This window comes from Nomascus leucogenys, chromosome 6, assembly GCF_006542625.1.
Source record: "Nomascus leucogenys isolate Asia chromosome 6, Asia_NLE_v1, whole genome shotgun sequence".
In the NCBI taxonomy this organism is placed as follows: Eukaryota; Metazoa; Chordata; class Mammalia; order Primates; family Hylobatidae; genus Nomascus; species Nomascus leucogenys.
Window position 1 is genome coordinate 60,503,065 of NC_044386.1, and position 24,398 is coordinate 60,527,462.

Consider the following 24,398-nt stretch of genomic DNA (forward strand, 5'->3'; position numbering starts at 1 on the left):
TACAGGACCACGCAGCAGTCTGGACATTCCTGGCCACCACTGGTCCCCACGGCCTCCTTCTCCCTGTTCCGCCTTTAGGCCTGCGTAAGTCTCAGATGGGTTCTAGGACCCTGGCTGCCAAGCTCCCTGCAAGGGAGAGAGTGGTCCTGTGTGACCGACACACTCCCCTGCCCCTCAGGCTGGCTGATGTGTGGCTCAGTGAGGCTAGGGTCCTTGTAGCTGCCCTGCATTCCATGTCATCCCCAGGAGAAAAGTCCCTGGCGGGAGGCGGCCCTCTGCCGGGAGGCTGTTTCCTCAAGCGGCCAAGGTAAGAAGTGGGGGATTTCCAGCCCAACCCGCGGGGCTGACTTCAGTACTGGGGGCTCCTCTCCTTTCTCATGCAGCCAGGCTGGGGTGAGCACACAAATGCTGCAGTTAGACCTGGTTGTGGGCAAGAGCATGTGGAGGCAGTGGAGTTAGCTAGGCCTGAAAGCCTCCAGCTGCCACGCCCTGCTCAAGAGAACCCCAGGGCTGTACCTGCAACCAACAGAGACCCAGCCCTGGAAGACCCCAACATGCATCTTAGGGAGGGGACAGGGGTCTGGAAATCCAGCACCATACTTACTCATGGGCTTGTGGGGAATGACTCAAATCGATGAATGCCCCTGCTTAACCCCAGGTTCTGCCCCAGGGCTGCTGGGCGGGCCTGGTGGTAAGCGAAATGGCTGGTCTAAATCTCATCTCACAAGGCAGCATTAATTAGCCAGCACTTCCAAGGATGCTGGAGAGTCAAGGGAACCAACTTGGACCCATCAGGAGCTGGGAGCCAGGAGCCTCGCATCCCAGACCATCTTGCCCTGAAAGCTTGGCCCACAGGAAAGGGGAGCTATCCCATACAGCATTCCCTGTATCCCTGCACTGCGGTCCGCTGGGCAGGGAGGGTGGGTGCACTCCTGGAGGCCAAATGGAGGAAGAGGGAAGAAGCCATAGTGCCCTGGTGATGGTGGCACACATGGATTTCCCAGCTCAGGCTTGTGGAAGGGCTTAGGAAACAGACTTTTCCTCTGCTCTTATTGAGTCTCCTGTGCCTCAGATACGCTTGTGAGTTTTCATTTCATTACCCAGCTCATATGTTTGCTGAGTACACATGTATATGTGTTTTGTGCACATGTATGTACAGGTCTGTGTGATTGAGACATGCCAGGTCAAGGAACAGGCAGGGATTTATGCAAGGTTGCTGAGCAGAAGGAGAGGACCTGAAAAGTGAAATAATAGTCCAGCCACCATCATTGTAGGCTAGCAATGTGCCAAGATCTGAGCCAGGGGTTTTACGTGCATTATTACCAATCTGCCCAGCAGCCAACCCTCTGAGGGAGGTATTATTATCTCCATTTTACAAATCGATAAATTGAATGAAGCTTAGAGAAGTTAAGTGACCAGCCTGAGGTCATGCGGTGAGCAAATCTAGGCCAGGAATTGAACCCGGGTCAGTCTAAGGCCAAGCCAGAGATGTCTCCACCAAACTCTCTTGGTGTGGTCCTCCTCCATTACGCCCCATCTGTTCCTTGTCTCTGAGGCCCTGGCTGCCCTGGTCTGAGGTAACAGGCCCCTCCCCTTCTCCTCTCCCCTCCTGGCCAGGCAAGGTGGAAACACAGAGTTTGTTTGAGGCCTTGTGGAGCCCAAGGAGCAGTGAGCAGACCTTCACACCAGGCCAGGCCAGGTTCAGAGAGGGTCTGGCTGGCCCTGGGTGTGGGGGGATCAGCTAGGGCTGAGCTGGGGCAGCTGTTTACAGTAAACAGAAAGCTCTTGAGGAAGGAAGGAGGGGAGGGGCTGGGGTCGTCATGGAGACAGGGACGAGCAGACAGGCCTCAGCCTTGATCCACAATGACTGGTAACGCATCCTTGCCTTCTAGAGCAGCCGAGGCCCAGGGAAGGTCCGGACAAGGCAGCCGGAGCAGGAGAGGCAGGGGCAGACAGGTCCGGCTCAGGGCAGACTCACTGCGAACACACTCCCACCTCTTTGTGCCTTTCTACTTATTATTAACAATCACAACGCCTGCTTCTTGAGCTTTCACAGTACGTCTGGTGCGAGGCCCTTGAGAATGTTTTCTTATTTAATCCCAACAATAGCCAGCTGGTAGGTATGATAATCGTCTCTAATTTATAGATGAGGAAATTGAGGTTCAGAAAGGTTAAGCAATTTGTCAAGGGTCAAGCAGCTTGTAAGTGACATAGCAGAAACTCCGGATCAAAAACTCTTTCCACCAAGGCAGGTAGGGGATGAGCTAGCTGGTGAAACTCTGAGCCCCTCAGATGGTGGGGAAACTGAGTCCCTTAGGTGTTAAGGGGACTTTCCCAGGCTTCTGGTGTTAGTCAAAGAGATTGCCGGGAACAGAACCCATCTGTTCTAGCCCTAACCACTAGACCACACGGCTTCTCCATGGCTTCAGCTGGGAAGGTCCAAAGAGAAACTCCCTTTCTAGCCCCAGTGTGGAGTGTAGACTCTTCCCCAGCTAACACGGTTATCCCTGCGGAGGCCAGGCTGGGCCAGGGTGCAGTGGGGGATGCTGGGGGGTTTTCGCCCACACATATGGTTTCCAGATTCCAGGGGATGAAAAGGAGGCCCTTAGGGGCGGAAATGGGGGATGTGTGATGACAAATTTAGACTGATTGCTTAAAAAAAAAGAAGCCAAGAAACCCTATAAAACAAAAGCAAAAATTCCACTAGAAAACCAGAGGGAGTTATTTGATTGTGAAACTGAGTGCCATGAGGCGTGCATAGTTTAATGTGGAACGGTATCTAGGGTTCTTCCAACTTTGACTGTTCAGAGGATGCCAGGGAGGGAAGGAGGCTCTGTCTGATGTTCCTGCTTCACCTGCTGGGGCCTGGGACAGGGAGGTAGTCAGGCAGGACACCTGGGAGGATGTCTGGAGTCGGGGCACTTGCAAGTGTCCTGCTGGCTGTGGCCAAGGATCCACACTGGCTCACATGGAGAGCGGCCCAGTGGAGGCTCCAGCTGGTCCACACTGAGAGCATGGGGAAGGATGAGCTGGAAGGTGGGGGTTTGGGGTATCTCTGAGTTCCAGCCTTAGAGGGGAAGACCAGGAACAAAAGGTAAAAGAGAGAACATCTGCCTGATATTCTGGTCGGCAGCAGGCCCAAGGGGTCAAAGGTCAAGGGGAGGACAAGGGGGACTTCCTGAAGCTCCCGGGAGAGTGCCAGCCAGGCCGACTGTTGTGCAAGTTCTGGGCTGGCCTGCGAGGGCAGGCTGGCAGAGGAGTCATGCCTGATCAGCGGCCAGCATGGTGTCTGCCCAGCCCCCTTGGCCTGTCCTATGAGACTCCTGGAGCTGGAGTAGTGCCCTGTCTCCTTTCCTTCAGGGAACCAGGACCCCCATCCCAAGGAAGCACTCTTGTCCCACCTGTGGCCATATTCTACATGCCTGTGGGCTTCCTCTCATTCTCATCCTGAACCTCTTTTCCTCAGAATTGCCATTATTCAAGAAACCAGAAAAATCTACTCAAGCAAGCTTCTTTCTTCCAATTCCACTCTGATAACTGAAGAAGTCAGAGGGCCTTGTGAGGGACGAGCTGGGACAGGTCTCAGGGTCCTACGCCTACAGAAATGAGGCACAGAGTAAAAGGGAAGAGGGGCAAGTGTCCGGGGCTGCTTGGGTGCCAGGCCCTGGGCTACCTTGACAGATGGGCGGCACCGCTCTCATTTCAGCCTCACGAGAGCCTTTCCAGGTCTGTAACAGTTATTCACATTTTACAGGAGAAGAAATTGAGTTTCTAAGGGCTTGATTAGCCTGATGCTGGTAATGGCAGGGCAGAGACTTGCACTTGCCCTTTACAGAGTATGTCCTTGTTCCTCAGTTCAACCCATTTTGGCTGGAGATGGAAAACGAATATAAAGAAGGACCTAGGATGCTGCCCTGCTCACAACCAGCATGGGAACACCGTTAATCAAGGCTGAATCTCATGCACAGGGGCGGGATCCAGGATGGAGCCTCCTGTTAGCTACCAATTTGTCTTCTGCAATTCAGCAGCTGTAAAGTCAGGAGGTGGGATCAGCAGCACAGTGTCTTTCAAATTGGGTTCCTGGGCATCCTGGCATCTTATGGATATCGCGATAGGGGGCCGGGCACAGTGGCTCACGCCTGTAATCCTGACACCCTAGGAGGTTGAGGTGGGAGGACTGCTTGAAGTCAGGAGTTCAAGACCAGCCTGGGCAACCTAGCAAGACCCCCGTCACTACAAAAAATAAAAAATAAAAATTAGCCAGGTGTGGTGTCTGTAGTCCTTGCTACTCAGGAGCCTGGGGTGGGAGGATCACTTGAGCCCAGGAATTCAAGGCTGCAGTCAGCTATGATGGCACCACTGCACTCCAGCCTAGGCAATAGAGCAAGGTGTTGTTTCTATTTAAAAAAAAAAAAAAGAGAGAGAGAGAGAGACATTGAGATGGGAGAGGAGAACAGGCTGAGTGAACAGGAGTGTGGGTCCCTCCAGCCCAGTTTCCATCGGAGAATCTCAGCATATCAATTTCAAGTACTGGACATTCATGAAAGTTTTTATTTGAACAAGGCTTCCACAGCACTTTACAGTCTCTATCTGAGGTCTCTGCAGCTCTGGCCTGCTGGGAGTTATGAACATTTTCGTCCTGGCCTGGGAAGAGAAACCAGAGGACCTGGTGAAGGAAGTGGGGTTCACCTTCCAGCCCTGTGGAGATGCCGGGAGGGAACAGGTCAAGGGTCAGAGCTGGGAGATCATGCCATGGAGGGAAGGTGAGCTGCAGGCACCTGCCTCTGCACCTGGCAAACACAAACAGACCTTTGGCCACAGCAGCCTAGGAACCAGAAGCAGCAGCAACCTTCTTGGGGGCCAGACCAGTGCCCCTTTCCCTTTTCTCTGCCCAAGTTTATTCTCAGTGGACATGGGTTGCTGGCCACCAAACTAAGGCCGTGCAGCCTCTCCTGACCTCACAGTATGGTTTCCGACTGCTCAGTAAGGGCTGGTTCAAGGCGAAAGCTGAGCCACGGTAAAGCTGCTCAGGGGGAGGAAAGCACTCAATTAGCAGGCATTCAGAGAGTGAGACCAATCCCCTTGAAATGACAACCCTATTTTGTGGCCCTTTTATTGGCCATCCTAGACCAAAGTTTGCCCCCCTGCCTCAGTTTTCCTTTTGGGAATCCAGGCATGAGAATGGTGGCCCTCCTGGTGGCTTCAGCACGCATGGCTCCCTGAATATCATCTCCATGCTCCAGGTGGAGGAGAAAGCTGAGGGCTCCAGATGCCCAAGCACCAGAACTTTCTAGCATCCTCCTATCCCACTGCCCACTCCAGGCCTGCCTCTGACCACCATTCACCCTCAACCTGCTGCAGGGCCCAGCCTCACCCCACATAAGCAAAGCTGCCAGCAGGGTCCTTTGTGGTGCTGCTCCCGTGTGGCACTGCCTAGGGGCCCCACCATGGGGCAACAGATGGACCTATGGTCTCTCCAGAACAATGGTGGGGGAGGGGCCCTGGCATCGCCCGCCCCAAACAGGAAGCGCTGCATGAGCTTCAAAGGGCTGGCAGGGCCTAGGGGCTGAGTGGGGGAGCCAGTGCCAGGACTGGCGGCTGCCTGAAGAGATGCCTGCCAGCCTCGGGATGCCCAGCCTGGTGGTGGAGGTGGGGCTGCGGTGGCCAGGGCAGCTGGCTCTTGAGCAGAAGATGTCTGGCACCCTGAGGACAGCAGCCTGTAACCTGGGAGCAGGTTAAGGAAAGAAGGCATGGACATTGCTGTTTCCCGGTTCAACTGCCACTTGCCAGCGGGGCTGCAGGTTCTTTCCCAGGCCGCGGTTGGCCTGGCCCTCCGGCAAGTAAGCATGAGGGGCAGGGCTGGCACCAAGCCCGCCGCCCACTCCCTGCCTCCTGCTCCCAGCTGCTCCGCTCAGAGCCTTTTCCTCTCCACTTCCTGTTCACACAGGGGGGGGCGGGAAGTGGAGGGAGGAAGTTGGGGGGAGGCGTGTAGCGGGGACCCATTGAATAAAAGGAATTAACCGTTTCCCTCCTCTGACCTCTGGGAATTTCCGCCTGTGAAAGTGTCTCGAAGAATCAGTAGGGCTGGGGGAGTGGAGGGGAACTGCGCCCCCTCTTGGCCCCCTTCCCCCACCCGGTGGCGGTGGGGCCAGATAACTCCCTCTGGGCTCCTAACCTTTGTTTCCCTGGCGCCAGGGGGCAGCGCCAAGTGCGGCCTGGAGCCTGATGGCCTCGAGCCCCCTCCCAACCTTTGGGGTGGGTGCCAGGCCCCAGCCTGCGACCCGAGTCTTTGGGGGAGGGGCAGGAACTAGAACTGGTGGTCTCGGGGGAATGAGCTCACATCCGAGCTGGCCACGCTAAGCCCGGTGCCCTCTCCAGGGCTGGTGCCCTTGGCCAGTCGGCCGCAGTGACAGAAGGGAGGGAGAGGCCCGGCCGGCAGGGCCTGGGACTCTGGGCCGGCACACCCTCCGACGGCCACACCCCCGGGAGCCAGGGTAGGGAGCTGTGGGCTCGGGAAGCCGGTAGACGGCGCCCCCTAGTGCCCACTGCAGACTCGGCGGGGCGGCCCCCAGGGCCCTCTCCAGGGCGGGCCTCAGGAAGCACCTGCTCCCCAGGACCAGTGGCCGCCCTGTGTCTCCCCCAGGTGGCTTCCTTGTTTACAGGCCTCCTGCCCTGGTCCCAGCGTCACTGCCTGTGGCCACTCCTCCTATTTCCAGTGACCGCTCCAGGAGTAGCTCATTCATCTTGGCCCCTGCCCATGCAGCTGCTCCCCCACGCCACCCCCTCTGGCCCTCCCCCAGGCTTAGGGCCAAAGCCCTGAGGGCCTCCGCTCTGCTCTCCATTCCAGGTCTTGCTTGGCTTCCAGGGATCTAAGAGCTGTGGCTTCCCGTTGCCCTGACTCACCGGAACCCTATTCTGTCCCTGCCAGGGAAGCCTAGGGCCTTTTCCCAGGAAAGAGGAAGCAGCCTAGGACCAGATGGGCTGGCTTAGGAGAAGACAGAAGGGGCAGGGGTGTCCCAGGCTGCTTTAGCCAAGCCCTCTGGGAGCAGGGAGCAATAGGGCAGTGTTTGTTTAACTAACATGTATTAGGCACCCATTATGTGCAAAGACAGAGGCCCCAGTCTGTTTTCTTTAAGAAAGTGACCCCTTCAGAGGTAGGCTAAAGCTTTATACTCACTGTCCAGGGACAAAGACCCTGAGCCCTTGGCTGACTATGGTAGGTGTAAGGGGAGCCTAGGCCACATGGGCAGAAGGAAGCAGGAGCCCTCCAAACCTCCTGGGACAGTGCGAAGAACAGAATTAGGATGCCCTCTACTCAATGGGACCCCTCCCTGACATCTGCTCCCACTTCTGCTTCTGGAGGAAGATGGGAGTCTGAGGGGTCATCAAAAATGGGCAGCTTCCAGCCCTCTCAGCAAACAGAGTCCATGAAGAGATCCTCCTGTTCTAGTGGTTAGGGAATTCTGCAGCAAAGTTCAACCTGTATTGCAAGAGATAAAATTCTTTAAAAAAAAAAAAAAAAAAAAAAAGGCAGTGGGGTTCTGGCTGGGCACAGTGGCTCACGCCTGTAATCCTAGCACTTTAGGAGGCTGAGGCGGGTGGATCACTTGAGGTCAGGAGTTCGAGACCAGCCTGGCCAACATGGTAAAACCCTGTCTCTACTAAAAATAAAAAAAGCAGCCAGGCGTGGTGATGTGCACCTGTAATCCCAGCTACTAGGGAGGCTGCGGCAGGAGAATCCTTGAACCCGGAAGGCGGAGGTTGCAGTGAGCCAAGATTGCACCACTGCACTCCAGCCTGGGCAACAGAGCTAGACTCCATCTCAAAAAAAAAAAAAAAGAGGGTTCTTGCTCTGTCGCCCAGGCTGAAGTGCAGTGGCACAATCATAATTCACTGCAGCTTCCACCTCTTGGGCTCAAGCCATCCTCCTTCCTCAGCCTCCCAAGTAGCTAAGACTACAAGTGTGAGACCCCATGCCTGGCTAGGAAGAGGATTAGACTGGAGGGGAAAGCAGCTTGCAGTGGCCAGTGAGGTTGGCCTGACTGCAGGAACTGTTTTGCCAGCTGATAGATCACACCCAGAGAGCTGGGCAGTGCACTGTGAACACCGGTCCATGGGGCAAAGGGTGCTCTGCTGATGTCACGGGGAGACCCCATTCCAGGACTCCCTAGGATTTAGCACAACTAAAGATGTGTAATTTGTGGGGAGGAGCAGGTCACAGGAGCAAGATGAGAAAACATGTCTGCCAAATGCCATGGATACAGGCCACAGCAGTTTCACCTTCATGCTGGGCCTCAACATTGTGGTTAAATGGCAGATAGTGGCAGGGCCATCTTAAAGCCAGGCAGAAGCTGGGAAGGCAGGGATCCAAGCCGGCAGAGGGGCAAGCAAAATCTAGCATGCCTGAGGGCTACTTGAGGGAGGAAGAATGAGGGGCTTCAGGTTATGGTTAGACAGTGGAGACTCCAAGAAAATTTTTGAGATGGAGTCTTGCTCTGTCGCCCAGGCTGGAGTGCAGTGGCGCAATCTCAGCTCACTGCAAACTCCGCCTCCCGGGTTCATGCCATTCTCCTGCCTCAGCGTCCTGAGTATCTGGGACTACAGGCACCTGCCACCATGCCCGGATAATTTTTTGTATTTTTAGTAGAGACGGGGTTTCACTGTGTTAGCCAGGATTGTCTCGATCTCCTGACCTCGTGATCTGCCCACCTCAGCCTCCCAAAGTGCTGGGATTATAGGCATGAGCCACCATGCCCGGCCGACTCCAAGAAAATTCTTGCGACAAGTAGGGAAGAAGCAAGCACTAATAGAGTGACAGAAATCACTGCTCCCAGCTGCCGGAAAGCAAAGGATTCTGTGGGGAGCAGCACCATCTGCTGGCCAAAGGGAAGAACAGCCCCTGCTTCACAATTCAGGCTGGTTGGCTGCAATCCCCAATGAGCCCTGGAGAGGTAGAGTTGGCGGACAAGGTGAAGGACTGCGTGCCAAGGTGTGGGGGCATGTAGGGCCTGGCAGCCTCCCTGTGACACTCCAGCCCCGCCTGGAGATCACTCACACACCGCTCAGCCCAGCATCGACACAAAGCCACCAGTGCAGTGCAGTTTAATGCTCTCCACCTCCATCACCATCACTGACCATCCTCCACAAGGCCCTTGGCCCCAGGGCACCCTTCACACTGGAGCCCCAGACAGTGTGCACAAAAGCATGCCCCCACTAGCATCACTTTCTCACCCAATGCCCAGGACTTCGAAGGCTGCCTTCTCACTTCTGGGACACCTATAGGCAGGAGGAAGAGAAGGCTTCTTCTGAGGGAGAAGAGCTGGGGTTCCAGAGGCCGCAGAGAACAGACGGAAGAAAGGTGCTCTCTCTCTCTCGAGGTGAACAGGATGTGTGTGGGGAATGACAGGGACAGAAGAGCTGCTAGAGGCAGGGGGTGGAATTGGGTCAGATTTCTGATTTCTCCAGGTGAAGGGCCTCTACCGGGAGGCAGGCTGATGGTCTGGCATAACTGCAGCTCTGAAGAACAGCATGAAAAGCTGGCAGAATACACTCACACCTGACACCTCCTGGCCAACAGCGCTACTCTACTCCCGTCAACGTGGTCACAGTGTGGCAATTGCAAGATGACTGAGCAGAGCCTAGGAGGCAGGCTTCCCAAGGGGGTTCAAGTCGCTGCTCCCCATTGCCCACCCCCCATCAAAGGTGACACCCTCCTACAGCCAACTGAGCTGCTCCTCCTCGTAGCGCTGGGGGTCGATGAATGGCCGGTCAATAGAGCGGATCATCAGCTCCCCACAGTACACACACTCAGCGGCCACCAACTCATCCAGGTCAGCCTTGAGTTGTTCCCGGCTGGGCCCTGCCGTGGCAGCCCCACCTTCGGCCTCCTTGGCCCGGGCAGAGCCCTTGGCTGGGGGTGGAGCAGCCCCCAGCTTCCTCTGCAGCTCCTCCAGCCGGGCCTGCTTGTAGGCTGGCAGGCCAGGTCGCACGGCCTGCAGCAGGCAGTCAGCATGGAACATATGGCCACAGAGGAAGAGGTAAAAAGGGCGGTTGAGCAGGGGGAAGTCGCAGGTGGCACATTTGTCCTGGGGCTCCACAGTGCCGTAGCGGCCCCGCAGCTCCTGCAGGTCTCGCCGGATGCGCTGGGCACTGGCTGTAGCCTCTTCCATCTCCCGCTGCAGCTCCTGGATGTGGTGGTTGTAGGCCTTAAGTGAGCTGCAGATCGCCTCCTTGAAGTGGTCGATGGTGACGAAATCAGGAAAGAAGGGCAGCACATCCTCAATCTTGAGCAGGGGGCAGCTAGCCAGGCAAGCCATGGCTGTCTGTACATCTTCCTCCTCCTGCACCACGTGCCGTGCGATCTTCAGCCACAGCTTCTTGCGCAATTCCTCATCCTCCTCAGGCAGGTCTGCACACTGCTTGGCCAGGTCCACGTCCACCTGTGGGGAGAGCATGGGCTTTAGGGCCAAGCCCCTCCCTGCCCAACATGGAGACTATGGGAGAGAGAGATGGCCGAGGAGAGGCCCCAAGGCAGGATTCCCAGCACTACTGGAAGCAAGGGGACCTGCCCCTGCCACAGCTATGTAAAAGCTACTTAGAGTAGTAGGGCTCCAATTTTAGTGAAGTTAGAAATCACCTGGGAGGCTGGGCGCGGTGGCTCACGCCTGTAATCCCAGCACTTTGGGAGGCCGAGGCAGGCGGATCATGAGGTCAGGAGATCGAGACCATCCTGGCTAACACAGTGAAACCCCGTCTCTACTAAAAAATACAAAAATTAGCCGGGCGCAGTGGCGGGCGCCTGTAGTCCCAGCTACTTGGGAGGCTGAGGCAGGAGAATGGCGTGAACCCAGGAGGCGGAGCTTACAGTGAGCCGAGATCGCGCCACTGCACTCCAGCCTGGGCGACAGAGCGAGACTCCGTCTCAAAAAAAAAAAAAATTAGCTGGGCGTGGTGGCGGGCACCTGTAGTCCCAGCTATCCAGGAGGCTGAGCCAGGAGAATGGCGTGAACCTGGGAAGCGGAGCTTGCAGTGAGCCGAGATTGGGCCACTGCACTCCAGCCTGGGAGACAGAGCAAGATTCCATCTCAAAAAAAAAAAAAAAAAAAAAAAAAAGAAATCACCTGGGAAACATATTCAAAATACAAATTTTTGAGCCCTGCCCCCAGACATTCTGATTCAGTAAGTCCTGAGTTCAGGCCTAGGAACTGCATGTTAAATAGCACTTCATGTGATGCTAAGGCAGGTGACAATTCATGGTTTGAGAAGTGTAATTCAGTACCTTCCTCTTCTGCTAACGTGTATGTACCAGACAGTTTTCTAAGTACTTTTCTTTTTTTCTTTTTGAGACAGAATCTCATTCTGTTGCCCGGGCTGGAGTGCAGTGGTGCGATTTCGGTTCACTGAAACCTCCTCCTCCCAGGTTCAAGTGATTCTCCTGCCTCAGCCTCCCGAGTAGCTGGAATTACAGATGCGTGCCACCACGCCCAGCTAACTTTTGTATTTTCAGTAGAGACAGGATTTCAACATGTTGGCCAGGCTGGTCTCGAACTCCTGACCTCACGTGATCCACCCACCTTGGCCTCCCAAAGTGCTGGGATTATAGGCATGAGCCACTGCCCCCGGCCCTGAGTATTTTTCTTTTTTTTTTTTGAGACAGAGTCTCGCGTCTCACTGTCACCCAGGCTGGAGTGCAGTGGCGTGATCTCAGCTCACTGCAGGCTCCGCCCCCCGGGGTTCACGTCATTCTCCTGCCTCAGGCTTCCGAGTAGCCAGGACTACAGGCGCCCGCCACCTCGCCCGGCTAATTTTTTTTGTATTTTTAGTAGAGACGAGGTTTCACCGTGTTAGCCAGGATGGTCTCGATCTCCTGACCTCGTGATCCGCCCGCCTCGGCCTCCCAAAGTGCTGGGATTACAGGCGTGAGCCACCGAGCCCAGCCGAGTATTTTTCTTTTCTTTTTCTTTTTCTTTTTTTTTTTTGAGACGGAGTCTTGCTCTGTCACCCAGGCTGGAGTATAATGGCGTGATCTCAGCTCACTGCAACCTCCACCTCCCGGGTTCAAGTGATTCTCCTGCCTCAGCCTCCTGAGTAGCTGGGATTACAGCCACGCACCACAATGCCCGGCTAATTTTTATATTTTTAGTAGAGATGGGGTTTCACCATGTTGGTCAGGCTGGTCTCGAACTCCTGACCTTGTGATCTGCCCGCCTCGGCCTCCCAAAGTGCTGGCGCGAGTGACCACACCCAGTCCTGAGTACTTTTCATACACAGAACTTTATCAACCCTATGAGGTAAATGTACTATAACACTGACCCCCTCTTGTGGCCAAATAATCTGAGCACAGAGAGGTTCAGAAACTAACCCAAGGTCACACAGCTTAGTAAGTGGCATAGCTAGAATTCAAATCTGACTTAACAGTCCATGCTCTTAACCTTCCCTCTCTGCAAAGGAAGCCAGCACCCTCTAGCCATGGCCCCCCAAGCCCTTCTGCATCTAAAGCTACTGCTCTTTGGGTCCCTCTCCCAGCTGGGGTCAAGACACACTGGCTTACCTGCAGAGCCAGGTCCACGGCCTCTTCATACAGCTCTAGGACCTTGTAGACATGGACACAAGCGCGGTGGTGGCCATGCTCGGCGCAGAGCCGCAGCGCATACTTGAGGTCGTAATGTACCCGGTGGGGGCTGACCCCAGCCTGCTCGAGATAGGCCAGCAGTGAGTCCGGCCGGCCACGGGCATACAGCGACAGCAGGTAGTTGTGGATGGCCTGCTCAGTCTCCCCCAGCACGTTCACGCAGAACTCCATGTAGCGGATGGCCTGGCTCACCTGCTGGACCTCACCACCCTGGCTGTAGTTCACCAGGGCAGGAATGAGCTGCCGAGCATCCAGCCGGCTGCCCATCTCAATCCAGGCATCTACAAGCTGGCGGGGGATGTGACGGATGAGGATGGGTGAGAACTTGTAGAAGAGCTGGGGGTCACGGTGGCGGGCGAGCACGGCCAGGGCCTCCTCGTAGGCCTCGTGCTGACAGTGGTAAGCCACTACCCGCTCATAGTCCTGCATGATCACTGCAAAGTACACCATGTGCTCTGTGTCCCCATGACTGGCGAGCAGCTCATGGATAGAGGCCCGGCTGGCAAAGAGCCACTCTTTGTGGCGGGGGCTGCTGAGGAAGGTTCGAAAGCATTCCTTGGTTTCTCGGTAGAGGGTCAGGGCCTCTGGGTCCCCCTGCAGAGCCCCAAGCCGGCTCAGGTAGAGCTCTGTCAGCCAGGTGGTCAGCAGTGTGGCCTGGGTACGTTCGGCTGGCTTCAAACTGGCCAGTTTTCGCTGCAGGAACTCAGCCAGAGCCTCCTCCTGTCGGGCCTCCAGGAACTTGAGGGCAATCTCCTCAAAGTAGCTCTGGGTCAGGGCATAGCAGCGTGCGCTCTCCAGGTAGCGACGCTGGCGAAAGCAGAAATCGGCCTCCCGGGCCAGGACAGTGTCCAGGCAGTCGGGCCGCTCTCGACAATACTCTTTGGCCAGATCGAAGCGGTTCATGTCCAGATAGGTGCGCCAGACATCTCGGGCCTCCCGTTGCACGTGGTAGCGGAAGACAGCCCGCTCAGTGTAGGCCCACAGCTGGCCTGTGGAGGAGTCCTTCACCATGTGCTTCAGCGGCCCAAATTTCTCCAGGAAGTGATCCCGCAGCACCATCTGCCCGGTCAGTGTGCACACTGCCTCCACCCGGTCTGCCAGCAGCAGCAGGAAGTGGAACTGGGTCAAGACGATGGCTAGGGGTGGGCTGGCCCCAGGCCCTACCCCCTCTGGGTACTCCCAGACTCGCTCCTCGCTCAGCAGAGAGTCAGGGCGCCCACAGTCCAATGCCCCATACAACACACCATCCCCCATCATCCAGGCGAAGGCCCGGGGTGCAGAGCGCAGCTTGGGGGTGTAGAAGGCCAACTCACTGTAGCCCAGGTTGCTGGGAAACTCACGGAATGGGGGTGGGTGGTCCGTGTAAGCCGCAAAGAGCCCTGAGAAACCCTGGGCCTCAGCCCCCTCTGCTGCTCGGCCTATGAACTGGAAGAGGCGCTGCCGAGTGGTGGCAATAACAAAGCTACGCCCATCAGGGCCCCGCTCGGCCTCAAGGGAGCACACAGGTGCTGGACCCCCTTCTTCATTTAGCACGTACAATGGGCGGAAGTAGAGATCCGGAGCAGGGCCAAAAAGCCCACCTTCGCTGGCTGAGAGCTCTGCTTCGAAGATGTGGCCTTGGGCAGTCCCGACCAGGATGGGGCCTGTGCTGCTCTCCGTGCCCAGTGCCTTGTTCCAACCCACACTCTCCACCAGCTGCCCCTTCCAGCGTGCTAGTGGCCGTATCTTCTGTCCGTTTCGGTTCACGTAGAGGATCTCCGTGCTGCTCAGGGCAATCAGCAGGTGAGAGCCTGGAGTGGGGAGAGCATGGCGCCCCAGTGGATGATGCCATTCCCACCCTCAGCCTCCTCCTGGCCCCCACACCACCCTCAGAGCCCACCCACCCAGGCAGTGACTGACCAGAGACCCCCTCCTCAGATCTCCACTGTCACTTACCAGTATGGTCAAGGAACATCTTGTGAACTTTTGCGTCATCCTTACGTCCCAGCTCCACGTGGTTGGGCTCATTTGCCTTGCCCAAGTCAATGCTGTGGGGACAAGCGTCACCATCACTCTAGAGAAGGGAAGATCCTTTTTTGGATCATGATCCTCTTTAATAATCTGATAAAAGCCATAGACTTTCTTCCCTGAAATCTACATCTACGCATAAAATGCTGAATACAGGCCAGGTGCAGTGGCTCAGGCCTGTAATCCCAACACTTTGGGAGTCCGAGGTGGGTAGACTGCTTGAGCTCAGGAGTCTGAGACCAGACTGGGCAACATGGCGAAATCCCATCTCTACAAAAAAATACAAAAAAATTAGCGAGGTGTGGTGGTACACACCTGTGGTCCCAGCTATTTGGGAGGCTGAGGTGGGAGATCACCTGAGCCCGGGAGGCAGAGGTTGCAGTGAGCTGAGACTACACCACTGCATTCCAACCTGGACAACAGAGTGAGACCCCATCTCAAAAAAAAAAAAAAAAAAAGAAAGAAATTGCTGAATACAGCAGCTCTGTCTATGGAGTAGCCCTGAAAAATATACAGGGCCCTACTTAAGAACTCTTGCCAAGTGCAGTGGCTCACACCTGTCATCTCAGCTTTAAGGGAGACAGAGGCCAGAGGATAGCTTGAGCCCAGGAGTTTGAGACCTGCCTGGGCAATAAAGCAAGACCGTGTTCTCCACAAAAACGGGGAAAAAAAAAAAAAAGACAGGCCAGGCACGGTGGCTCACGCCTGTAATCCCAGCACTTTGGGAGGCCGAGGTGGGCAGATCACAAGGTCAGGAGATCGAGACCACGGTGAAATCCCATCTCTACTAAAAATATAAAAAATTAGCCGGGCGCGGTGGCGGGCGCCTGTAGTCCCAGCTACTGGGGAGGCTGAGGCAGGAGAATGGCGTGAACCCGGGAGGCAGAGCTTGCAGTGAGCTAAGATCGCGGGACTGCACTCCAGCCTGGGTGACAGAGCGAGACTCTGTCTCAAAAAAAAAAAAAAAAAAAAGAGAAAAGAGAAAAGAAAACAACAAAAACCCTCTCAGCTCTGCAAGCTCCCTCACCTTATTTTGAGAAATCACTAAGAAGTTTTTCCCCTCTGCTCAAAAAAGAATCAATCAGACTTGAGAGAAAAAACAAAAAGATTTCCAGTGCATCTGGGAAGATAGGCAGAGATATCCCAGATTGCTGAGGTAAGAAGGGAACAACAAAGAGTAGCTCATAGTTACTGGGCACTTTTATATACACCATGCCAAGAGTTTCATCAATCTAGTATTATCTCAATTAATCTTGACAAAAACCTTGAGGAGTACTCCTGTTTATATTTTCCTTATGAAATTCTTTCCAAATTATATCCTTGTTCTAACTAAAGAATCGATGCAAAGATGTATAAAGAATGACTTAATTTTCTTCTCAAACTCCTGTTATTCCCAACTGAGAAAATTCATGTTAACATCTTTTTTCATACTCATAAATAGGGTGGTTTTGTTGCTGTCATTACAAAAATGCCTTCATATTGCATATATGTGTATGTGTCTTCATTTGTAAATTTTCTAAATTAATGATGTTTTATGAACATTCCACTAGTCAATTGATATAGCTCTAACTTGGTTTTTTTTACCCCCAAACCCAGCTTTCCAGGATAACTCTTTTATTTATTTTTTTCATACAGAGTCTTGCTCTTGTCACCCAGGCTGGAGTGCAGTGACCACGATCTCGGCTCCCTGCAATCTCTGCCTCCCGGGTTCAAGCCATTCTCCTGCCTCAGCCTCCCAAGTAGCTGGGATTACAGGCACCTGCCACCACGCCCTGCTAATTTTATATTTTTAATAGAGATGGGGTTTCTCCATGTTGGCCAGGCTGGTCTTGAACTCCCGACCTCAGGTGATCTGCCTGCCTTGGCCTCCCAAAGTGCTCGGATTACAGGCGTGAGCGACCGCGCCCAGCCAGGAAAATTCATTTTTTTAAACAACTGCATTATATTCTATTTTATGGCTGAACTACAGTTTAAACACCATTTTCCTATTGATGAGCATTCAGCATGGATCCAGTTTTTCCTACCACAAGAATGCTGCAATCAATACTCTTAAGTCTACACTCCTAAACAGTTTTTTTTTTTTTTCCTTTTTTTTTTTTTTTTTTTTTTTTTTTTGTTTTTGAGACAGAGTCTCGCTGTTGTCACCTGGGCTGGAGTTCAATGGTGCAATCTCAGCTCGCTGCAACTTCCAGCTCCCGGGTTCCAGCAATTCTCCTGCCTCAGCCTCCCCAGTAGCTGAGATTACAGGCGCCTGCCACTATGCCTGGCTAATTTTTGTATTTTTAGTAGAAACAGGGTTTTACCATGTTGGCCAGGCTGGTGTCGAACTCCTGACCTCAGGTGATCCACCCTCCTCAGCCTCCCAAAGTGCTGGGATTACAGGTGTGAGCCACTGTGCCTGGCTTTTTTTTTTTTTTTTTTTTTTTAAGAGACAGGAGTACAGTGGTGCAAACACAGCTCACTGCAGCCTTGAACTCCTGGGCTCAAGTGATCCTCTTGCCTCGGCCTCCCCAGTAGTTGGGACTGCACCATCACACCTGGCTAATTTTTAAAAATTTGTTTTGGTAGAGACGGGGGTCTCACTATGTTGCCCAGGCTGGTATCAAACTGCTGATCTCATGTGATCCTCTTGTCTTGGCCTCCCAAAGTGCTGAGATTATAGGTGTGAGCCACCATGCCCTGCCAGGCCAGATTCTTAACCACTACCCTGTATTGGTTCTCTTTGGAAAGGGATAGGATATTTCCTGAAAACTCCAAATTCACTGCTTTACTTGCCTGGAAGAGAAGAAAGGCCCAGTGAGTTAATAGTCCCCAAACACCTCTCTAGTCCCTACTGCTAAGCTCTGTGAGCCCTTGATTACCGGAGCAGTGTATCCTTGCCCAGGCTCATGCAGAGCTGATTGCTGGAGACAACAAGACTGGTGATGCGCTCGGAAGGGGTGAAGTCAATGCGCTGCTTTGTGAAGATGGGCACTTCCTTCTCCAGCTGGGCATTCACATACCCTACAGGTAAGGAATGACAAGATTAGCTATGGAAGAGACAGGTGAAGGGCAAGGAGAGGCAGAAAAAACACCACAGTGCTCCTCGCCACTTTCCTGACATATTCCTATCCCCAGGACCTTGGTTAACAAATAGTTTGATATCAAGTCGTTTGCTGGTCACCTTTACAATAGAGGTCTGGAGCTCCTTCCACACTCTGACAGCAGTGAGGGGTTGATTCTTTGAACCCTTAAGATGCTGTCTCAGCATGATATACCTGCTCCCAGTGGTAATGGGGCTGCGTGGGGGTGAGACGGGACTGGTGATCTGGGTACTTTCCCTTATCAGGTCTTTGGCCCAGCAATCCCAGCTTAACTGAAGTAGTATAGCCCCATTCTCTGCCCCCCTCCCTGCCCATGCGGTAATGAGCCTCAGTGTAGAGTTGGCAAGTGCTGGGATATTTTGAGCATTGAATGAGGGTAAAGACTAGAGTGAAAGCAGCTGCAATTCGTTAACACCACTCACTGGAACAGTTTCCCAGGGCTCCCTATGCCCTCATTCTCCTGGAGACTCACTACTTTCTACAAAAACGTCCCAAAACTCCAGGCTGCACCCAGCTATAGCCAAGGCCGAAAAGATTTCATCTCCATTTTCCCCGTTCAGCGACAAAATTCCCTCTGGGACCCTCCCTTCTTCCTCTGCAATATTCCGCCTTCACCACTTTCTTTGTCCATTCCTTCCCTCCCACCTCCAGAAGGGGCCTGGTGGGAAAAGCATCAGCAGAAGCCGGGAGCCCATTCTAAGTTCTCCCAACAGCCCAACTGCGCCCTGTAGGTGAGTACTTCCTTATCTGGGCCCCAATTCCCTCTCAAAAGGACCCTAGCGGTAGAGCCTAGATCACGCGGCAGCTCCCGTTGCTCTTTCAAACTTCGACTATCCACCAGCTGGGGGCCAAGAGAGCCTGAGGAGAATCAGGGGCCTACACCCGGAAGGCATGGCCCAGGGGATGACCCCGAGCTCTTGGAGCTGCCCTCCCCACTGCTCCCAAGCAAATGCTAGGAGAGCCGAAAGGGGCAGCGGCACCCTCCTCTTCCTTACCCGAGTGGGGGATGCCCACGCTAGGGCAGCCGGGCTGCAAGACGGCCGAGCGGGACAGCGAGTTCTCGTACTCATCCAGGATGGACGCCATGGTGCCCGGCCTCTGGGCTGTTTGTCCGGGGCCTGGGGATTACAAAAGGGCTACCCCCCGGGGTCCCCGTCGCCCCAGAATGGAAGCTGTAACTCCCCAGCCTCTGACAGATCCTGGGAACCTGCAGCCGTCGCCTCCTCTTTAAAATCCTGAGGATCCTCTTGCTCTTGCCTTATGCAGCAAGATAATCGGGCAGCCCTCGCCCTTGAATCTGGCGCAGTCTTGCACCCTACTCCCCGCCCCCGCTACAGAAGATCACAAGCTCCCTTCAGCCGGTCCCAGGTGATCCCAACGTCGCCCCGGCAGCTCAGCTGACTCCCGCCCCCGTGACGCGGGCCTAAAACGTAACTTCCGGGTTCTCAGAGGCGCACGTACGCTGGCGCACAACGTCTCCGGGCCCGCCAGCAGAAGGCGAGACGAGGGCTGAGGGCTGGGCGCGTGGCGGGTGCTGCTGAACACAAGCCCCGCCCCCAGGATCCTGCTGCAGTTCCGAACTTTGACACCAGGAGGCAATCCCGGCTTTCTCAGCCGGCCTTCCCCACCCGCCCCGCGCCGCCCAGTCCTGGCTTTCGTGCCCAAGCTCCGCTCCCTCAGATGTTCTGTCCAGCCTCCCTGACCAGCTCCCGCTCCCGCCTCTCTAAACAGCCTCGGGGAACCTCCCGTTCCTCAATCCAATCGCTGTCTCGATCCCACCGTCACCGGGCACACGCAGACAAGTCCTGGCCACTCTTCTCCCTTACCCAAAGGCCCCCCAGCTTCCAGGAGACCGCAGAGCTGGTGGCCAGGCTAGTCGGAAGCGCTGTGCCAGGAACCGCCCTGACCTGCCCCACAGTGGCTCCTTGGCTCAGGGTTGCTGGGCCGCTTCCATTCACTCATTCACCAAAATGTGGTTGAGCACTTACTCTGTGCCAGGCCTTGGGCGGGGCGCTGGGGTCACAGAGATGAGGACAGCCCCTCCCCGCCCTGGAAAAGGTCGTAAGCCAGCAGGGGCGCTGGGCCTGTAAATAGACCATTCATACTAGAAAAGCAAGTGATGGATTATCCATCGGGCGCTTGCTCCACGAATGAGCGTCCACTCTGTGCCAAGCACTGTTCTAGGCTCTGGGGACGTGGCAGAGAACAAGACGGAAGATGTCTCTGGCTGGGGGGGCATACCCAGCGACGTAGCCACGGCACCGTGAGAGCGTGAAGGAGCGGGGAGCAAATACCTGCCAAGCCTAGCAAAACGAGGGACAAGTGGGAGCAAGCGTGAAGGCGGGGGCCACCCAGCCTGAGGTGGAGAGGGGAGTCCTCAGCCAGGGACCTGCGAGGGCTGGGGCGCGACTGTGGTTGGGTTTTCCTCTCTCACCTGCTTAGGCGACCCAGATGGAGTCTGTTCCCTTCTGGGGCCCTTGGATTCTACCTTGCTAAAGTGGAAGGCTCTGGACTAGGGTCGCCACCGTCCTGGCTTTGCTGGGCGGCCCCCGCCTAACAACTAAGAGCATCTGTTTGCTCTCAGAAGTTCCAGGTTTGCACCATACCTTATGTGGTTGGGTTACTCTTGCTCAACTTTCTGGCCACGTGCGGAGAACTGTGACTCTCACCAGCCCCACTGAGGGCTATCTGGGCTCTCTGGCTTGGAGGGGCACTAGCCCTGGGGCAGGTAAAAATTATGCCGTCCAGGCTCATTTCCCTTCGCACCAGGGTCCTGCTCTCTTGACCAAGCCTGCAGCCTCAATGCAGCCTTCACACCTGAGGTTGCCAGGTCCCAGGAGGGAAGTCCAGGAGCAGGACAATAGGCAGGAGGCTTCCTCTAAGAAAAGTGATCCCAGACAGGGAGCTGCCCTGCTCCATACATAACACTTCACCCCCAGGTCACCTGCCATCTGCCCTCAGGTCTGGACTGTGCAGAGGGTTATCCCTGCTGCATGGAGCCCATCAGCAGTTGGAGGTCAGCATAGGAGTGCTGCCTTAGGGACACAGAGTACTTCCAGCTACGGCCTCAGGGACCCCAGCACCTCATTGTTGGGCTCCGTTGCTCTCCGGGATGTATGGGATAGGCCCTGGGTGGACCATTTGTGGCAGACTCAGTACAGTCTCCCTTATGCGTTGATTACCACAGTGCATTTCCACCTACTCATTCTTCAGTTCTTAGACTGGACTTTGGATTCTTTGAGAGCCACAGAATCAGTGTGGCAGTTGCAATGAGACAGGTAAGGGATGACTGCTAGGGCATCAAAAGAGAGGATTCCTGTATGAAAGCAGTTGAATTTGACCCAAGACTTGAAGTGCATGTATGATCTCCAAGGGCAAGCTGTATCTCTTATCCCTGCCCAGCCACTTGCTAGCTGTGACACTGCACAGTTGATGCTCTTAGCTTCAGTTTCCTCATCTACAGAGACAAATACCTACCTAGTAGGTCTGTGCTGAGAAGTAAATGCAGTGATCCACATGAAAGCTCACTGCTATAGTATAATGCCCAACATGGAGCATGTGCTTAATAAACTCTAAATGTGACTTTCATCTGACAGTCTCTCTCAAGTCCTCCTCCTCCTTGAAGCCTCTCTGGATCCCTCAGAACTTTTTTTAGAGATGGGATCTTGCTCTGTCACCCAGGCTGGAGTGCAGTGATGTGATCATAGCTCATCTAAACACCTGGGCTCAAACCATTTTCCTGTCTCAGCCTTCCCAGTAGCTGGGATTACAGGTGCGAGCCACTGCGCCCAGCTGGCGTTTCTTATTCTGGCCACTTGGGGGCCCCTAATGATGCAGTGCAGACATTTTGCTTTGATAGAAACTGCAGGAAATAACCCAGTGATTTCTGAGCATGAAGATACAGAGGTGCCTTAGGGAACTCACAGCTAGAGACATATGCACCAGCCTCTAGTCCTCAGAGTCATTGTAGCAGTTACCATGAGACAGGTAACAGGTGACTGCTAGGCCAGTGAGAGAGAGGATCTGTGTAAGAAAGCAGTTGAATTTGACCTAAGACTTGAAGACAGCATGTAGGACCTCTAAGGGCAAAAAGAGACGGTATTATGCAGTCCTCAAGAAAACCAAGAGCAGGGCTGAGCACGGTGGCTCACACCTGTAATCCCAGCAGCTTGGGAGGCTGAGGCAGGAGGATCACTTGAGTCCAGGAGTTCAAGACCAGCCTGGGCAACATAGTGAGAACTTGTCTCTATTAAAAAAAAAAAAGATTTTCTGTTCGAAATAACTTAAAATTTACAGGCCGGGCGCGGTGGCTCATGCCTGTAATCCCAGCACTTTGGGAGGCCGAGGCGGGCGGATCACAAGGTCAGGAGATCAAGACCATGCTGGCTAACATGGTGAAACCCTGTCTCTACTGAAAATACAAACAAAATTACCCGGGCGTGGTGGCGCCTGTAGTTTCAGCTACTCGGAAGGCTGAGGCAGGAGAATGGCGTGAACCTGGGAGGCAGAGCTTGCAGTGAGCCGAGATCGTGCCACTGCACTCCAGCCTGGGCGACAGAGTGAGAGACTCTGAAAAAAATAAATAAATAAAATAAAATTTACGGAAAAATTGAGAAGATAGTTCAGAGAGTTCCTATATACCTCATGTGCAGTCTCCTTTATTATGAATATCTTACATTAGTATGGTGCCATCATTAAAATTAATGAACCAATATTGACATATTATTATTAACTAAAGTTCATACTCTATTCAAATTTCCTTAGTGTTTTCTTTTTCTTTCTTTCTTTTTAGACAGGGTCTCACTCTGTAGCCCAGGCTGTAGTGCACTGGCTCAATCATGGCTCACTGCAGCCTTTTTTTGTTTTGGTTTGTTTTGAGACAGAGTCTCACTCTGTCACCCAGCCTGGAGTGCAGTAGCTTGATGCAGCTCACTGCAACTTCCGCCTCCCGGGTTCAAGCGATTCTCCTGCCTCAGTCTCCCGAGTAGCTGGGATTACAGGCATGCGCCGCCACGCCCAACTAATTTTTGTATTTTTAGTAGAGATGGGGTTTCACCATGTTGGCCAGGCTGGTCTTGAGCTCCTGACCTCAGGCGATCCACCCACCTTGGCCTCCCAAAGTGCTGGAATTACAGGTGTGAGCCACCAGGCCCGGCCTGACAGCCTTGACTTCCTGGGCACAAGTGATCCTCTTGCCTCAGCCCCTCAAGTAGTGTCCACTACAGGTGCACACCACCACACCCAGCTAATTTTTGTATTTTTTTTGTAGAGAGATGGTTTTCCCATGTTGCCCAGGCTGGTCTTGAACTTCTGAGCTTAAGCTACCTGCCTGCTTTGGGCTCCCAAAGTGCTGGGATTACAGGTGTGAGCCAGCGTGCCGGGCCCTTAGTTTGAATGCCCTTTTTCTGGAACAGGATCTCATCCAGCATTCCACACTACATTCTCATCATACTATATGAAGGTGCATATCAGCTTGACTTATCACTATTGATCTTGCTCTTGATTACCTGGCTGAAGGAGTGTTCTTCAGAATTCTCAAATGTAGTGTGTTTTTTTTTCACCCTTTTCCTATTTATTTATATCAGTATAGAATTGTGAACATTTTTCCCTTTTTATTTATTTATTTATTTATTCTTTTTTTGAGACTGAGTCTCACTCTGTTGGCCAGGCTGGAGTGCAGTGGTGCAATCTCGGCTCACAGCAACCCCCGCCTCCTGGGTTCAAGCAATTCTCCTGTCTCAGCCTCCCGAGTAGCTGGGATTACAGGCGCATGCCAGCACGCCAGACTAATTTTTGTATTTTTAGTAGAGACAGAGTTTCACCATGTTGGCCAGGCTGGTCTCGAACTCCTGACTCGAGTGATCCACTCACCTCGGCCTCCCAAAGTGCTGCCGGGTTTACAGGCATGAGCCACCACGCCAGGTCTATTTTTATTTATTTATTTTTAACTTCAGAACCCACCAATACTACTTTATATTATTACTCAGATTGTTCCTGTTTTGGCCACTGGAGTCTCTCTTTTTTATTTTATTTTATTTATTATTCTTTTTTTTTGAGATGGAGTCTGGCTCTGTCATCAGGCTGGAGTGCAGTGGCGCAATCTCGGCTCACTGCAAACTCTGCCTCCGTGGTTCAAGCAATTCTCCTGCCTGAGCCTCCTGAGTAGCTGGGACTACAGGGGTACACCACCACGCCCAGCTAATTTTTGTATTTTTAGTAGAGACAGGTTTCTGTTGGCCAGGATGGTCTCGATCTCCTGACCTTGTGATCCGCCCGCCTCGGCCTCCCAAAGTGCTGGGATTATGGGCATCAGCCACTGCGCCCTGCCGGAGGCTCTTTCATTGATGCCTGTGTCCATTTGAAGTACAGCAGTTCCCCCTTATCTGTAGTTTTACTTTCCGGGCTTTCAGTTGCCTGCAATCAATAGCAGTCTGAAATAGGTGTGGATGATACAATAATATATTTTGATAGAGTAAGACCACATTCACATAACTTTTATTTATTTATTTATTTCTGAGATGGAGTCTTGATCTGTTGCCCAGGCTAGAGTGCTATGGTGTGATCTCGGCTCACTGCAACCTCCACTTCCTGGGTTCAAGCAATTCTCCTGCCTCCGCCTCCCGAGTAGCTGGGACTACAGGCACCCACCACCACGCTTGGCTAATTTTAGTAGTTTT

The 24,398-nt window shown here is 53.8% G+C and overlaps 1 protein-coding gene across 1 annotated transcript; it reads right to left on the bottom strand.

The window, feature by feature from the left end:
• Window positions 1–9,088: 9,088 nt before the first annotated feature.
• VPS18 (VPS18 core subunit of CORVET and HOPS complexes) lies at window positions 9,089–19,151 on the bottom strand. Its single transcript, XM_003266744.3, has 5 exons — window positions 18,717–19,151; window positions 17,500–17,641; window positions 14,567–14,658; window positions 12,551–14,421; window positions 9,089–10,439 (listed from the first exon to the last, which is right to left on the bottom strand). The coding sequence occupies exons 1-5, from the start codon at window positions 18,805–18,807 to the stop codon at window positions 9,714–9,716; spliced, it is 2,922 nt and encodes a 973-aa protein (XP_003266792.2). The 5' UTR covers window positions 18,808–19,151; the 3' UTR covers window positions 9,089–9,713.
• Window positions 19,152–24,398: the final 5,247 nt, after the last annotated feature.